The sequence below is a fragment of the Notamacropus eugenii genome, chromosome 1, assembly GCF_028372415.1.
Source record: "Notamacropus eugenii isolate mMacEug1 chromosome 1, mMacEug1.pri_v2, whole genome shotgun sequence".
NCBI classification, from domain to species: Eukaryota; Metazoa; Chordata; class Mammalia; order Diprotodontia; family Macropodidae; genus Notamacropus; species Notamacropus eugenii.
The window spans coordinates 21513257-21527784 of NC_092872.1; the positions used below are offsets into that span (position 1 = coordinate 21513257).

At 35.6% G+C, this 14528-nt stretch overlaps 1 protein-coding gene across 2 annotated transcripts in view; it reads right to left on the reverse strand.

Annotated features, from left to right (window-relative positions):
• RAD23B (RAD23 homolog B, nucleotide excision repair protein) overlaps positions 1-14528 on the reverse strand; it is an 83442-nt gene that overhangs the window by 42916 nt on the left and 25998 nt on the right. For both annotated transcript variants that reach the window (XM_072655227.1, XM_072655219.1), the window contains exons 2-4: positions 14195-14276; positions 6182-6261; positions 1220-1494 (exon numbers count right to left, since the gene is read on the reverse strand). In XM_072655227.1, coding sequence (XP_072511328.1) covers positions 1220-1494; positions 6182-6261; positions 14195-14276 — 437 coding nt within the window. The remainder of the gene's footprint in view (positions 1-1219; positions 1495-6181; positions 6262-14194; positions 14277-14528) is intronic.

Sequence of the window (14528 nt, forward strand, 5' to 3'; positions counted from 1 at the left end):
ACTCAAAATTCTCCTTTTAAGTGGAAATACTTCAACTAACAGATTTAACCATTGGGTAAGGAAATGTATGACCAAAGGGTACTAGGGTACAATGACAGATGTAGATTGTTTTAAATGTAATGTTCTTAAAATATTATTTTTAGAAATCAGTTTAGGGAAGTGAAAACCAGCTAACAATATGAACCATATCACACACTTTGATTATACTAAAAAATTAATTCCATAATCCCATATTTCTTGGTGTTGGCAGTGGGGATTTGAGCCCAAATTTGTCTTCCAAAAACGTCCTTGAAACAATTTTTCCAAGTCTTCACATTCCTCTACCTTGCGTAACACCAAACCCAATAGTATATGTGCACATATTCACAGAAATCTGCTCGTTTTCAATTCTAATGATTATGAAAAAGAGCAAATTTATAATGCACAGACTTCAGGTCAGAAAACGAATGTGCTAACAGGTTTCTAAGCATATGATTCTTTCCAACTTACAAAATTCTTTGGCACAGACATTATCTTGCTTGATCTGTCAAAAAATACTGTTGAGAGACTGTATTCAAATGTGAGGAATATAGAATATCTATTATTAGATAGGTTTTAAGGTACTTCCTACAGAAGAGCTTTCTCTCCACGCCTCAGTTTTTTTGACTTATCCAGGACAACACAGCTATTAAGCCTAGGAGTTGAGATTTTAACATAGATCTTTCTGATGCCAATTCTAGCAGTTCTCTATGCCATGCCACCTAAAAACTATTATTCTTATTTTATAATTTAGAAAGCAGACTCAGAGTTTTATGTAAGGCCACACAGCACAAAACTTGATGATGGTAGCTAAAAATAACTTCATTTTGTACATCATATACGAAGGCATTTGGGGCTTCATATCCAACTGTAAATATGCAGTGACATACCTGGCTCTAAAATCCAAAAATTCTTTATCTTGGAGCTATTTTCTACCCTATCATTAAAAGATTTTTCTGAGATTCTGGTCTAAGACTGAATGTTCTCAATAGTTCCAGTGAAGACTTAATCAAACTGAATATATTACTGATACAGACCCTGTTCCTGCTACTCTGGTCATGTTTAATCATACTTAGTGAAGCTCTAGTAAACTAATGTTTACTTCCAACAGATTAAGAAGTCGAAATTGAAATAACATGTCAAAATAAGCTTCCTCATAAGGAAGAGTTCTGATCCACAACTTCCTAGACAGTGATCATACCTGTCAGAAGATGCTGGGCTAATACCAATGGGAGCTTCTACTGGCTTCTCTGCTGGTTTTTCTTCTTTAGGAGCACTAGTAGGAACAGGTTCACAAGCTGCTGCAGCTGGTGTTGGAGTGACAGATGTAGGTGCAGGGGTGGGAGCTGAGGCTGGGGAGGGAGTTGGGGCTTGAGCCACACATGCTGCTGTAGATGGACTAACTGTAGTGGTGGTAGCAGGACTTGATTGTTGAGTTGTAGCTGGTGATGGTGCTGAAGCTGCTGCAGCTTTGGGCTAAACGGATAAAAAGAAAAATGAAATCTGAATGCAAAAACACACACTATTTTCTCCTTTATATTATACTGCTACAAGAACTACCACTTTACTTTGAAAGCATCACACAATTAGACAAGAATACAATTTAACCTCTACACTTCTGGGATTCCACTGAAAGACCATTCTAATTTTGGACAATGAAAACACTAATGATAGCATTTAGATGAAGTATCAGACTACTTATTTCACTCAAGGTTGATTAACATATAAGGAGAGTATATGAACATATATACGAACAGCACAGACATTTACTCAAACTAATTTGCATTAAAGTCTCCATGTCTCTAGCATTCTGCTTCAGTGAGCCTTTATTTTAAAAAGTCATTTAGTTCTGATAGGTTACCAAATTAATTTTTTAAAAAATCAAGTTAAATCACTCCTTTAAATTGTATACTATATGCTTCGAAAAATGAAGCCTACATTACCTAATTTGAAGATATTAGGGTTATCTCAAACAAAAGTTTCTGTAGGAAAAAAATTAATCTGACTTAGCTTTTATTTAAACCACATGCCCACCCAACTTATGGACAAGGATTAATCCTAAATGCTTGGCATTTCCTTAGACCAACTGTTGTGGAAAACTCACCCCTAGACCACCACTGAAACCCCACACACAATATATAATCTCTGTAACTTCCACTGTTACAGAGTTACATGGGGGTACTGAGGGGTTAAATGCCTTGTTCATAGCACATAACTAGATGTTAGAAAGAAACCTTGAAATCAGGTCTTCCACAATGCCGTGCTGCCCTTTTAAAATCTAAACTTAAATAAATGCTTTTTAACATACTTGCTGCTAATTATCCTACATCACAACTATTTCAAGGAGAAAAAAAATACCAATGCTGCAAACTAACAGGCTTTACATATCCTTCAGATATGTGCTACAGAATATGTTTAATTCAGTACTCGGAGACCCCATGGTTACACTGCTATCAGTGCTCCTTCTACCTGCCCTTGCCATCCCAAACTCTGGAATAACTTGGTGATCTTTGCCGGGAGTCTAGCCCTAACCTGAGAAGACTTGCCATAGCTGCGCTCTACTACCAAAACTTTCAAAATTGAAGAGTGACTCAGTATTAGGATGGGGGGGAAAGAGAAGAAGTGATAGGTTTAACCTACCAAATGTGCCATTAAAAACAAACTTGTAGTTGGCTTATCAAAATAAAGGTCTCAAACAATCACGCTCCTAACATCCAGCACAGTTGTTCTCCAACTTATTAATAAGCATTTTTCTGAATGGAAATCAGAAGGTAACATGGAGACTGGGGAAATGACATCAAGTTCTACCCTTCAGTAAGGACCTGGAATATGCATAACTCTCAAGGTCCTTAAAGGCCAAAGGTAATTAAATGTTTTGAGGTAGAAACAGGATTTTAAAACAATCACATCTTTTGCTTCTGGTAAGCTATCTATGGAGAGGAAAACAAAGTTGCACATTGTCTCAGGTTCAACTGTGTTGAAAATTTATGGAAAAGTAACATTTATGTGATCTTTCCTTTCCTACCTCTGCGCCTTTGCACAGACTGTCCTTCCACACCTGGAATGATTTCTGTCTTCAACTTCCTCTCATCAAATCATTATTAGCTTTCTCCAAAACACAGCTTAGGTATTGGCTCCCCCAGAAAGTCTTTACAAATATATCCTGTCTACCTCCCCAACCCCTAACTTTCCCCAAATTACTTTGGATTTACTTTGCATGCTTTGTATAAATTTAACACTATATGTACTATGGCCCACTCCCGAGCAAAATGTAAATATCTATAGGACACCATTTTCTTTGTCTTTACATATCTAGCAGACACTGATATCAAAAGCTCACATGCTTACTGAATTGAGCTCCTTAAAGAAAGTTATAGATAACTGCCCAATTATCCAACATCGTAAGTTCGTGCATAATAAAATCTTAACTCACTAAAATCCTGACCACATCTAGAGTCCTTCTGGACAGTTAATTATTCTAGATAGCTGGGAGTACTTTCTTTGAAGCACCATAATTTAGACTTTCCATGCTGGAAAGAAATCTTCCTAAATTCATTCCATACACCAATGTATTCCTGAACAGTTTAATGAATATAAAATTAACTATTTCTTGACAACTTGAATTCGTACTGTGCACATTAATTTTACTGTGTAATACATAAGTTTGTTTCTGCGTTAAATTACCATCTAGACATTGAACTTTTAGATAAGTTCTTTCGTGTAGTAGAGAAAAGATCACAGCACTGTAGACTTCTAGCTGGAAGATATCTCAGGATCTGTGGGGAAACTGAGGAAGATCCTTCCCAGACCCTTGCATGACTACCACTTGACCTAACATAGGCAGTGTAACTTAAAGCTGATATGCTTTAACTGGGAGTGCCAGGGGAAACAGTGGAATGAATGAAGCATGTAGCCAGGGCTAAGAGACCCTCACCTTAAGAGTCATAAAACTCCTTAAGGGAGGAGTTGTCCATGTTCAAGGACCCAGCCAGTCCTTGGGCACATACATCAAAGTCAACAGCTAGAACTTTTGGCCGGAGTTCCTTCTTTGTCCTAACGGTCCACTTTTCCCTGAAGTTACATGTATAAAGGGACTGAGTGAGAGATGGATCTTTGGAGGTCTTTTGCTGCAGAAGTGGGGACACCCGCTTCTGCTCTCCCAGTCAGGATCTTTGCTGACAGCTCCCCTGTTTCAGCCTCCCCAGCTGCCAAAGTGTTGGGGCTCAGACTTGACGTTTTGTATGCACACACTTGCTAACTGGTACTATCTGTAGTAATAAAACTTAATTGCTTAATTACTTAAAGTAAAAGTACTGCACAGTCTACATAATCCCTTTCGATTATAGGATCACATGTCAATCCGAAACTAGAAGCCTCAAAGACATTCAGTTCAACGCCCTCATGTTATAGATGTAGAACTTACAAGACTCATGTATCACCCCAAGTCACATAGTGATAAAAAGCGGGATATGTACCTACATCCTCACTCCAAATTCTGTGCTCTTTCCTCTGCACCTTGCTCACTCCAGCCCTGGAGTGAGGAACCCCTGGAGGTTGCTGAAGTGCTGCCTCTGACATAGGCTAGCTTTGTGACCAAGGGCCAAGTTACTTAACTCTTTTGTGGCCAAAAGCAAATTACTTGACTTTTTGAAGTTTTAAGGTTATGAGTTAGATGAGTTGGCAACCTACAGGAGTAGAGGTAGAGTTTCCCTTTAAACCACACATCCAGATTTCCCCTCTCACACCCTCTATACCCCGTCCACCAAATCTCTTTTCTTGAGATGTCGCTTCAACTCTAAATTTCTCTGCTGCTGGCAACTCCTTTCCTTTCCAAATAGCTGTTTTGAAAATCACAGCTAGCTTTTAAACTAAGAATCAAAATATCTTCTCTCTTATGAACAAACCGTGCTTCTAGTGAGCAATTTTTGTTTTCATTTTGCCACCTATCTGGATGTTTATTAATAGGGACTTTATTTCAGTAGGAGATGTCATACAGATGAGCAAAGTTGCAGATACCTGAATTTCAGACAGATGAGGCATTACTGTAATACAACAAAAAATGGGAGGGAAAACCCAACATGTTACTAAATTAAATTGTTATGATCAAAGAGACTGTCTTATTTAAACTCTGTGCCTCTCAAAAAAGGCTTGCACAGTATTATCCACGTAGTTGGCCTTTAAAAAATCTTTGTGAAAATGAACACAGTAATGTAAAACATGCTTATAAAAAATGTTATTCCCACCTAAGGAGCCTGTCACACAACATATTCTCTTTTCTTAAAACTTAATATTATTTAGTGGACACAAAAACAATATGTTAATGTGGTAACTGACCTAGATCCACAATTAAGACAAACTACATTACATGGAAATGTTACGCAGCACTCAAAACTGATGTCACTTTCTAAATACAAGTATTCAATGACAAATTTTGCATCTTAAACTCTGCTGTACACCCTGCAAAACAATTTTAGATTTTAATCCATTTCTTGTCCCTTAAACAATCACAACTCTTTTACCGCAGGACCTCCATATCAATCTTTTCTTCCTCGGATTAAAGTGTCTACCAGTGTTCTGAAGCTCTATTTTCTCCAAATAAAGAGTATGAACAATACTTCCACATTAAGCGCCATTTTTTGTTCATCCCCTGAGAAAGGAGAAATGTTGGAGGCCCTGTTTGGTGCAAAGGATTTTCTTTTAACGAAGGTAGTCTTTCCTTGATGTTAATTCCATTAAATCATAAATAATTTTCTCATCCAAGACTTAAATATCCTTTCTATTAATTTCTTTTGTCTATTATCTCTTCTCAGTTCCCATTTCCAATGAAGCTTTGTCTTTTAGAATGAGTGAGACAATTAAGTGATTTAAGCTGATTCTCTAATGTGGCCTGCTAATTTCAAAATAAAGCACATCTGCACCAGTTTTAATAAGCTTACCCTTTTCATGGCTATACAGCAAATTCCTCTACTTCAGCAAAATCCAAGACCTCGGAAGACTTGCCAAGGCAGTAGTAACACTAACTGCAAATATGTAAAATCATCAACTGTATGATTATACATTCTAACCTGTGACATATCTATGGCTTTACTGTGTTCCCTTTCACTTACGTTAATTTTATACACATGTGGCACATTCCCACATAAAATAATAGGTCAAAACTTACTTTTGTCACCATAACCACCACAAAGTTCTTCTCATCAATTTTGTATTCTTTGAGAGCAGTGTCATCATTGAGGATTTTGCCTAGTGGATTAAAAGGAAATAGATGAAGTAAATGAATAGTTTATCGTAGAGACTTGCCTTAGAGATGACTAAACAGATTAGTCCAAATGATTCAAGAGGCATATGTAATACAAACACAATTCATTGAAAAATCTTTCAAAATTCCCCTACATGAATGACACCCAACAGCCTCAAACATTTAAATTTTGGTCGGGGGCAGGGAATTCAGAGGGAATCCAAATAGCACCTAAACACTTCATTTAAAAAAATACACAGGAAATTGGCATTTATGTTTTACAGAGGACATTCTGGTCTTACTTCCACTACCTGAGAATAAGCAACTTATTTATTCTCCAAACATCCAAAAAGGCCCTGAACATCATTACAGTGTCATTATCCAGTCTGATCATCTATAACACATAATAGAACTAAAAGGGATATACCAAAATACACATCATTTAGTTGAAACACCTCATTTTTTATAGTTTTATGAGACCCAGAGGAGGTAAGTGGCAGAGTCGTGATAAAAGTTCAGACAGAAGGGGGAAAGAGAAAGCATCTACTATGTGCCAGGCACTAGGCTAAGCACTTCTACAAATATCTCATCTGATCCTCACAACAACCCTATGAGATAGGTACGAATATTATCTCCCTATACAGTAGGGGAAACTGAGGGAAACAGAAGTTAAGTGACTTGCGCAGCATCTGAGCTTTGGAGGTTGGTCTTTTTCACTCCAGGCTCAGTGCTCTATCAACCACGATACCCACTGCCCCTGATCCTAACCCTAACCCTAAATCAAAGATTCATGTTTTTTTTTTCCTACATTATAGCTTTCAACTTCTATCTCAAACAATACAGGCACAGAAGAAACTACAGCAATTCTAACTTCTTATGTGAACTCTGGCTTTTACAGAAGCAGGAAAACTGTTCTACAAACTCCCCCCTTCCAGATGGGCGGAACCCTAAATACAGCATTAAAGGACAGCGCAAGACCCACAACCTCCACAATTTACGCAAATTTGCAAGTTTGCTATATAAATAAGAAACATAAACGCTGACAGGATTAAGGTAATGAGAGTTCCCTTTGTTGCTCCTGCACCGCCTTTAAGCTGCAGCAAAGACAGACAAGACCCCAAATTCAAGTATTTTACCAAATGATGCAAAATAGTTTTAGCTAAAACTACTCTATGAGCTGTTTTTTTTTTTTTTTTTTTACCATATTACATTTAAGATTATTGGGAACAGAAAGGCCAATCTTATATTCAACATTCCCCATTTCCTACAAAATACACTTCAATTTTAATATTAAATCAGGTTTTTGTGTTTCACTGATATCTGATGCAATTTCCCTCTTCAATGCAAAAAAAATAATTAATTACTATATTAGGACAAATTAGTTTGGCTTTCTTCGTATGGCTGTATCCCTAACACTTATCACCTACATTCTACATGCAGGCTCTTAATTTATATTCTGAATACCAGATCAGAAACTATGAATGATCAATGCTGCTAAGGTATCTAAAACTCAACTGACCTAAATCTTTCCCTTTCACACAGAAATCTAATATTTTAAACACAATCTCAATGGGAGAAAGAAAAATTAAACAATCTGAATGAAAAATGCTTAGTAAAAAATTTGGTTATTTGGGGGAACATCAATTACTGGCAAAAACAGAGAAATTTTCAAGTAAAGTTTAAAATCTTAAAATAGAAAACACTTCATGAGACACATTACAGTAAGAATATGGAATTTGGAGTTGGAAGACCCAAGGCTGACCTTAGCTCTGCCATTTACTGACTGGAAGACCTTAGGAGAGCCAGTTCACTTCTCATGGCTCAGTTTCCTTCTCTATAAAACTAGACAAGATGACCACAAGGGTTCTTCCCTCTTCAAAATCTATGGTTGTAAATGTATATCTCTGAGGTACAAAGCACTATGTCAAAAGTTTCTTTTAAAAGAAATTTTAATTTAAATTAGCCTGACATGAATAGCAGGTCAAATTAGAAAACATTTATAAACTTCTGATTCAAATACATTAAAGTACCCAGTTAGCAATGTGGTAGCTTTAAACCTCTACACAGGATCTGACCAATGTACTGGTGTCATCCTCTCCAATTGCTTTCTGTTTTTAATTTTTAACATTTGACTGGTATCAGAACAGCATCCAGTAAGACAGTACAGTGTGCAGAGTATTAGATTTGGAAATCACAAGTCTTGGGTTCGAAACCATTTACTATCTTATAAACTTGGGCTACCCACAACTTCCCTGGGTCTTAGTTTCCTTACCTTATGATGAAACCAACAAGGTTCTGTAACTTTATAGACTCTCAGAGATGGAAATTAATCCAAATTCACACTTAATGTTATCATCCTTTCAATAATATGCATGGTTGATGTCCAATATGATCTAATTATCTTTAAGGACCCTTCCAGTACTAACATTCTGTAATTCTATAAACTGATTTTTGTAACTACTTCCTACAATGCAATGGCCATTTTGGAGGATACATGCTGAAACAACACAACCACACTAAAGACTCCCATGACAGATTAGAGACAAACTAACGTACTGATAGAAAGGCTTGAAGATAAAAATGCTGGTTTTAGGAAAGAACAGTACAGCATAAAAGCAGCATCTAATTTAGAAGCAATAATTTTTTAACTGTATACTTTTAAGAAAGATAATCCAAAGCCTTTCCTTTAATTATTCTGTTATACTTGCTCGTTTTGCCTTGATCAGTGAGAAAATTTACTACTAAAAAAGCTACAAAACCACATTTTAAAAAAAAAAAAAAAGGATTTTTCAGTAATTTCATCTGAGGGAACAGGTTATTCTTCTGCTGAACGTCAGCCAGTGAGTAATAATACCAATTTAAAGATTTTCATTTAGGACTTAGTACTTTACAAACGGTTTTGTTTTTTAAAGTAAACAATACACCTACAACCCGATGACTTGCCAAAGCTTGCAAAAGAAATTCCTTATTTGGTTAAAGACATTTAATTCTTTTATTTTCTACTTTAACAATTACAAAACATGAAAAAGTTTAATATTCATAAAGAGTTAGAACAGAGGGAGAATTCTTCACACATAAAATGAAAGAATTGGCCTAGAAAAATTGGTCGTTTCCAGGAGAATCTGTAAGCCACAAAATGACAGGGCCAGTCATCATGAGCTTCTAAGGTCCCATCCAGCTTTTAACAATGCAGTTTTTTTCCCCTTAATTATTTCACAATAAAAAATGCCTCAATAAAAAAGTATACGAAAATCTTAAGGATCATTTAAATATTTTTTTACCACTTTGATTTAACATATAATCTGATTTAGCATTTGCTTAAAACACATTAAAAATAGGATCTTATTGCATTATTATTAGTAGCACATGAGGGAAAAGAAATGAAATAAAATTCACTGACTTTATTGCTTCCTGATATTTGGTAAAGATGGTCTTAAGAATACAAAGCTGAAACAGACGGATAAAACAAAACTTTATAAATATCTTCAAATTTCAGTCATACCGTTCCAGTCACATAAATCCAAAAATAATTGAAAGTTGGTCATTAAACTATTCCAAATAATAAAGGAACTGCCAATATATCTTAAAAATTAATTTATTCTTGTTCTCTCATTTACTCAATAAAAATATTCTGAGCTTCAGGCAAAAGCCAAATAAACTAGAGTAATTCAGAAGGTTAAAGACAACTTTTACTGAAAACAAAACAGCCCTTTAAAGTTGTCCAACATGCGTACTAAAACACATAAGAAATTTGCCCAGTGCAATGGTTAAAGGTAATGTGGATAAAGATTCTCTTTCTTCCCATCTAGCAGAAGCTAACGTTTTACCCGAAATGAAAATCTTATCACTTGCTAACAAAAAGCCGTAGATGAATCTTTCCAAGTAGAGAAAGATTCTCCCCATCCTGTCATGGCACAAGGCAAAAGAAGAATTAAGTTGAACTACTTTTCCTATTCTACTACTATCCTCATTATTGACTATTTTTCTTGTCTAAAGGTACCGTTCTATACTCCCAAGGTACAACATCAGAGAAACTAAGAAAGGGTCTTCAGAAGTCACCTAGTCCAATCTACATTTAAATAAGAACCCCCTCCTAACTGAGATGAAAGAATGGGGATATTTTGTCTGAAGAAAAGACTGAAAGGTGGAAAGAAGATATAAGAGTTGTCCTTTGAAGGGCTCTCACAGAATGGGATGAAATTTACTCTGAGATCAGTGGCAGAACTAGGAACAATTACAATGGACAAAAATCACAAAAAGGCAGATTTAGGTTTAATTTAAAGGGAAAAAAAAAAAAACCCACAACCCAACTTCCTATTAATGTATTCTTAAAGTGCAGTGAATGACCTTAAGGCATTCTGCCCCACTGGAGGTTTTCAAAATGAAGCACGGAAAATCAAATTTTGGGTGCCCTTCTTGTTTAGAAGTTTAAACCAAATGGCCTTTTGGGGTTCCCAACATCTTTTGAAAGTAATTTAGCATACATATGCCTCAAGTAAAAAAGGGGGGGATTATGATTCAATATTTATGAGATCTATAAATGAAATATTCTTTGAATCATAATTTTCATATGGAAAGAGTGAAAATGTTGATTTGTTTCAGAAAGCCGAACGTTCAGAACATGAGTTACATCTATAAAAACCCCATCAAAAGCACTGATGGAGTGAATGACTTGTGCCAAAAATCTTGGGAGAATCCAAGAGATACCTAAATGAGATCACCTAAAGCTTCAAAGAGTACCTACAGAATATTTTTTAAAATTACTTTATGTCACAGACCTTATTACTTTGAAAAGATACAGGCTAGAACTATCAACAGATTCATAGACAATAAGATTATAGAAGGTTACTAGAAAAAGTCTGGGGCATACCCTTAACCTTTTAGGGCTAAGTCTGGAAGGGAAATATGGAAGCAAAAAAAAGCTAACATTTACACAATCCTTTAAGGTATACCAAACGCCAATTTATTTTTAGTAGCCATTAAAGTTTATAATCATACTTGCAAAAAAAAAAACAAAACCCTCTACTTTTATTTTTTTAAATTCTTCAGATCTTCACTTGCTTCTCTATTTTATTTTAAATGAACAATATGCTATTTTGAGACTTTCTTAAAGTTTTCCCTTCAATACTAGAAAGGTCCAGACAGTATTATCACATAGATGCCAATCCACTATTCAGCTCAAAATCCATTACATATTTTGTCTGAAATGCCTTCAAAAGCACTTAGCAAATTTTAGTTCTACTGTAAAGAGTGTAACCATCAGTTTTAAAGAGACATCCTCAAACTTGCAATAGTAGAAGATCCAACAAACTAACAACTCAATTCCTGAAAGTAAGTAAAAGATCTCTAAGCAGTAAAAGGCACTTGTCTGTACAGAAAAGGAGACCTGTCTTCAGAATGAAAGACTGGATCTGAATTCATCATTGCAACTTTGAAAAATAAGTATTTCAAAATGTCTCTCATATTCCAAGTAGGAGATCTTTAATTACAATGACCTCAGCAAGTGATCAAAAATATATAGAGATAGCTATAAGCAGCGTGCTTAAAGTCATTTAAAATGGATACAATCAGTAATGATAAAACTCAAAGCACTCTTACCTCAAGTTAAATGGTTATGTACAGTACAGATCATTTTACATATACTAATCGTATAAAAGACAGGAAAAAGCAGAATTAGAAGTACAACACAAAACCATTTTATACAGCAACTTAAGGTTTATACATTAATTTCTTCATAATCACTCTGTAAAGTAGGTCATTTTATTTTCTCCATTTTATAGCTGATACAAGTAAGGTGTCCTGTTCACACTTACACAAACATTAAGTTCCTAAGGTGAGAATTAAATCAAGTTCTCCTGACTCCAAGTCCAAAATTCTATCTCTTATGCCATGCTGCTGCCTCTCAGAACCAGCAGCGAGCTCCAAATCAGAACTAGCCGGGTATGTGAGACGCACAAGTTACTTCATTTCCTATGTCTCTTTTTTCTCCACCTGTGTTATCTGTTACACACAGTTGTTTTTAGGGATAAGATAAGGTAATAATTTTAAAAATTACAGTGATTTGGCAGAAACAAAGAGAAACACAAAATGTACAATTCTACTCAACGTGAGCAGGAGAGTGAGCAGGGAGAACCAGCCTGGAAGGCACAAAGAGCTAGGGTCAATTCCCACCTCTGACATGTTGTATGGCCCTGGCTAATTCTGGTAAGAGAAAGCGGCGCAGCAGTTGCCAGATATTGATTGGCAAAGGAGGTTTTCTCATTGAGAAAAATTTCTTACCCTAATGAAAGCATGGGTTTAGGTTTTCAAAAGAATAAAAAAAGGAATATAGGCTGTTCCTAAATATAGGAAACATCTCTACAGTAAAAGTTCTTTGAAAGAAAAAAGCATACAGGCTAAGGAAATTATGAGCATAATATAACTGAAAAGTATACCAAATATGAAAAAACATTTTACTATGAAAGTTGGTTACTTGAACCTGTAAGGTCTGCAAGTGCTCAAGAGAAGACCCATCTTGACAAAGGCAAGCAGGAAGGATACCTGGAATAACAACTCACTTATCAACGGTGGCTAGAGGCAGGGTACACAAAATACATTAAGGTAAAATTATACAAGTGTCTCCTCTTAATGTTCCCAATTAGAACTGAGTGCACCGCAGATAACACGTTCAGCCAAATGAGTTAAGATGATCTGAATTTAGGTGTGACATGAAAAGATAAACGGGCTGGTTTTTTTTAAATGTCCTGACCTCTCTCATATTTATAAATAAGCTTTAGAAAAAGAAATGGAAATAGTTATTCACCCTAAAAGTTAGTCAACACTGGGGTTTTTTCTCAAAGGCCAAATATAGGTATATGAACTATTTAGGCAATTCACGAATGTTTTTATAGTTAGCCTGCAAAATCTTTATCTAGCTATAATGCTGCTGTATGTTCAGGCCAATTTTAAAGTTAACAGTTTTGTTATCTTATGCCAAAGGATTCATTTACTGATTCTGCTTCTTTCACTGGTTTTTACTCTTCACTGTCTAAGAAGAAAACAAAACTCCAAAAAATAAATAAACTAAAATAAAACTCCAGACAGAGGTTCTCAAGAAACCGTAGAGCTAAAAAAGAACCTAAGAAAGAGAAAAAGGGGAGAAAAAAAGGAGAAAACAATTTGTGGTCTCGTACTTCTCTTAATGCGACCCTCCCTTGATATCATCACCATTTCTCCACCAGGATTCATGTTAAATGCCATTACCAGATTCTGAGAAAAAGTCATTGTTTCCTTACAGCAAAGGAAAACCAGAAGTGGGAGCTTACCATGGGGGAGGTCAGGAGATTTGGAAGTGTAGCCCAGAGTCCATCTGAGGGACATTCAGTCCTTTCGGATGAAAGCGAGTCCCAAAATTTCAAAGAGTAGGCCATAATATTAAGTAACATAAAGGGTGTCTCAAAAGAATTTGATAGCTTAAAACTGCACTAAGTCTTTGGAGACAAGCTACATGCTTTGCCATTCTTAAAATATTAAAACATTATTTTCTCAAGTATCAACTAGGTAAAAGGACAGAAGATAGAAGTGGAAGAGAAAGGAAGTAGGTAAAGAAGTCCCTAAGACGAGAAGTAAAATCCAATTAAAATTAAAGCTCCAATGTCAGTAGCAAATAGGAAAAGGCCTTCTCAAAGGGAGTTAAGACATACTCAAAGGCACTCATCCCAAAGCTGTGAAATAGCAGGGTTAGATGTTCCGAGTGTTATTTCATAGTTTCTAAGCTGCACACTTAACTCTAGTAAAGTATATCCATTTGTAAAAGCATTGCCTTTTTACATTAAAATGATTATTTCTAAGTGCCAATTCTTATACAAAGGAATATTTTTAGGATCAACATTCTCAATGTAAACAACTTATAAATTGTTTCTGTTTTAAATAGGTAATTCAGAGGATGTAATTAATTACCTGCATAAATTAATTTTTGGCCTGCTACTGGAAAGGCATCCTTTCCCTTTTCAGATTCAATCTTCTCTTTCAGTGCCTTAACCTGGAGGAAAAACAAAGAGTTAATTTCCTTGCATCCACCCAAACTGAATTTTGGTATTAGATATCAGATAAAAACATTTAATTTCACTTTTCATAATGTAACAGGAGACTGAATTTTTGAAGTGGTTTTATGGAAATGTCATTATTTCCTAATTACACAACATACTTAAAGGTAGAGTGTTTCCTTACCAACCAATCTGCTGATTCCTACAACTTCCTAAATCAAGTCTAAAAGCAATGCATTTGAGGTCTG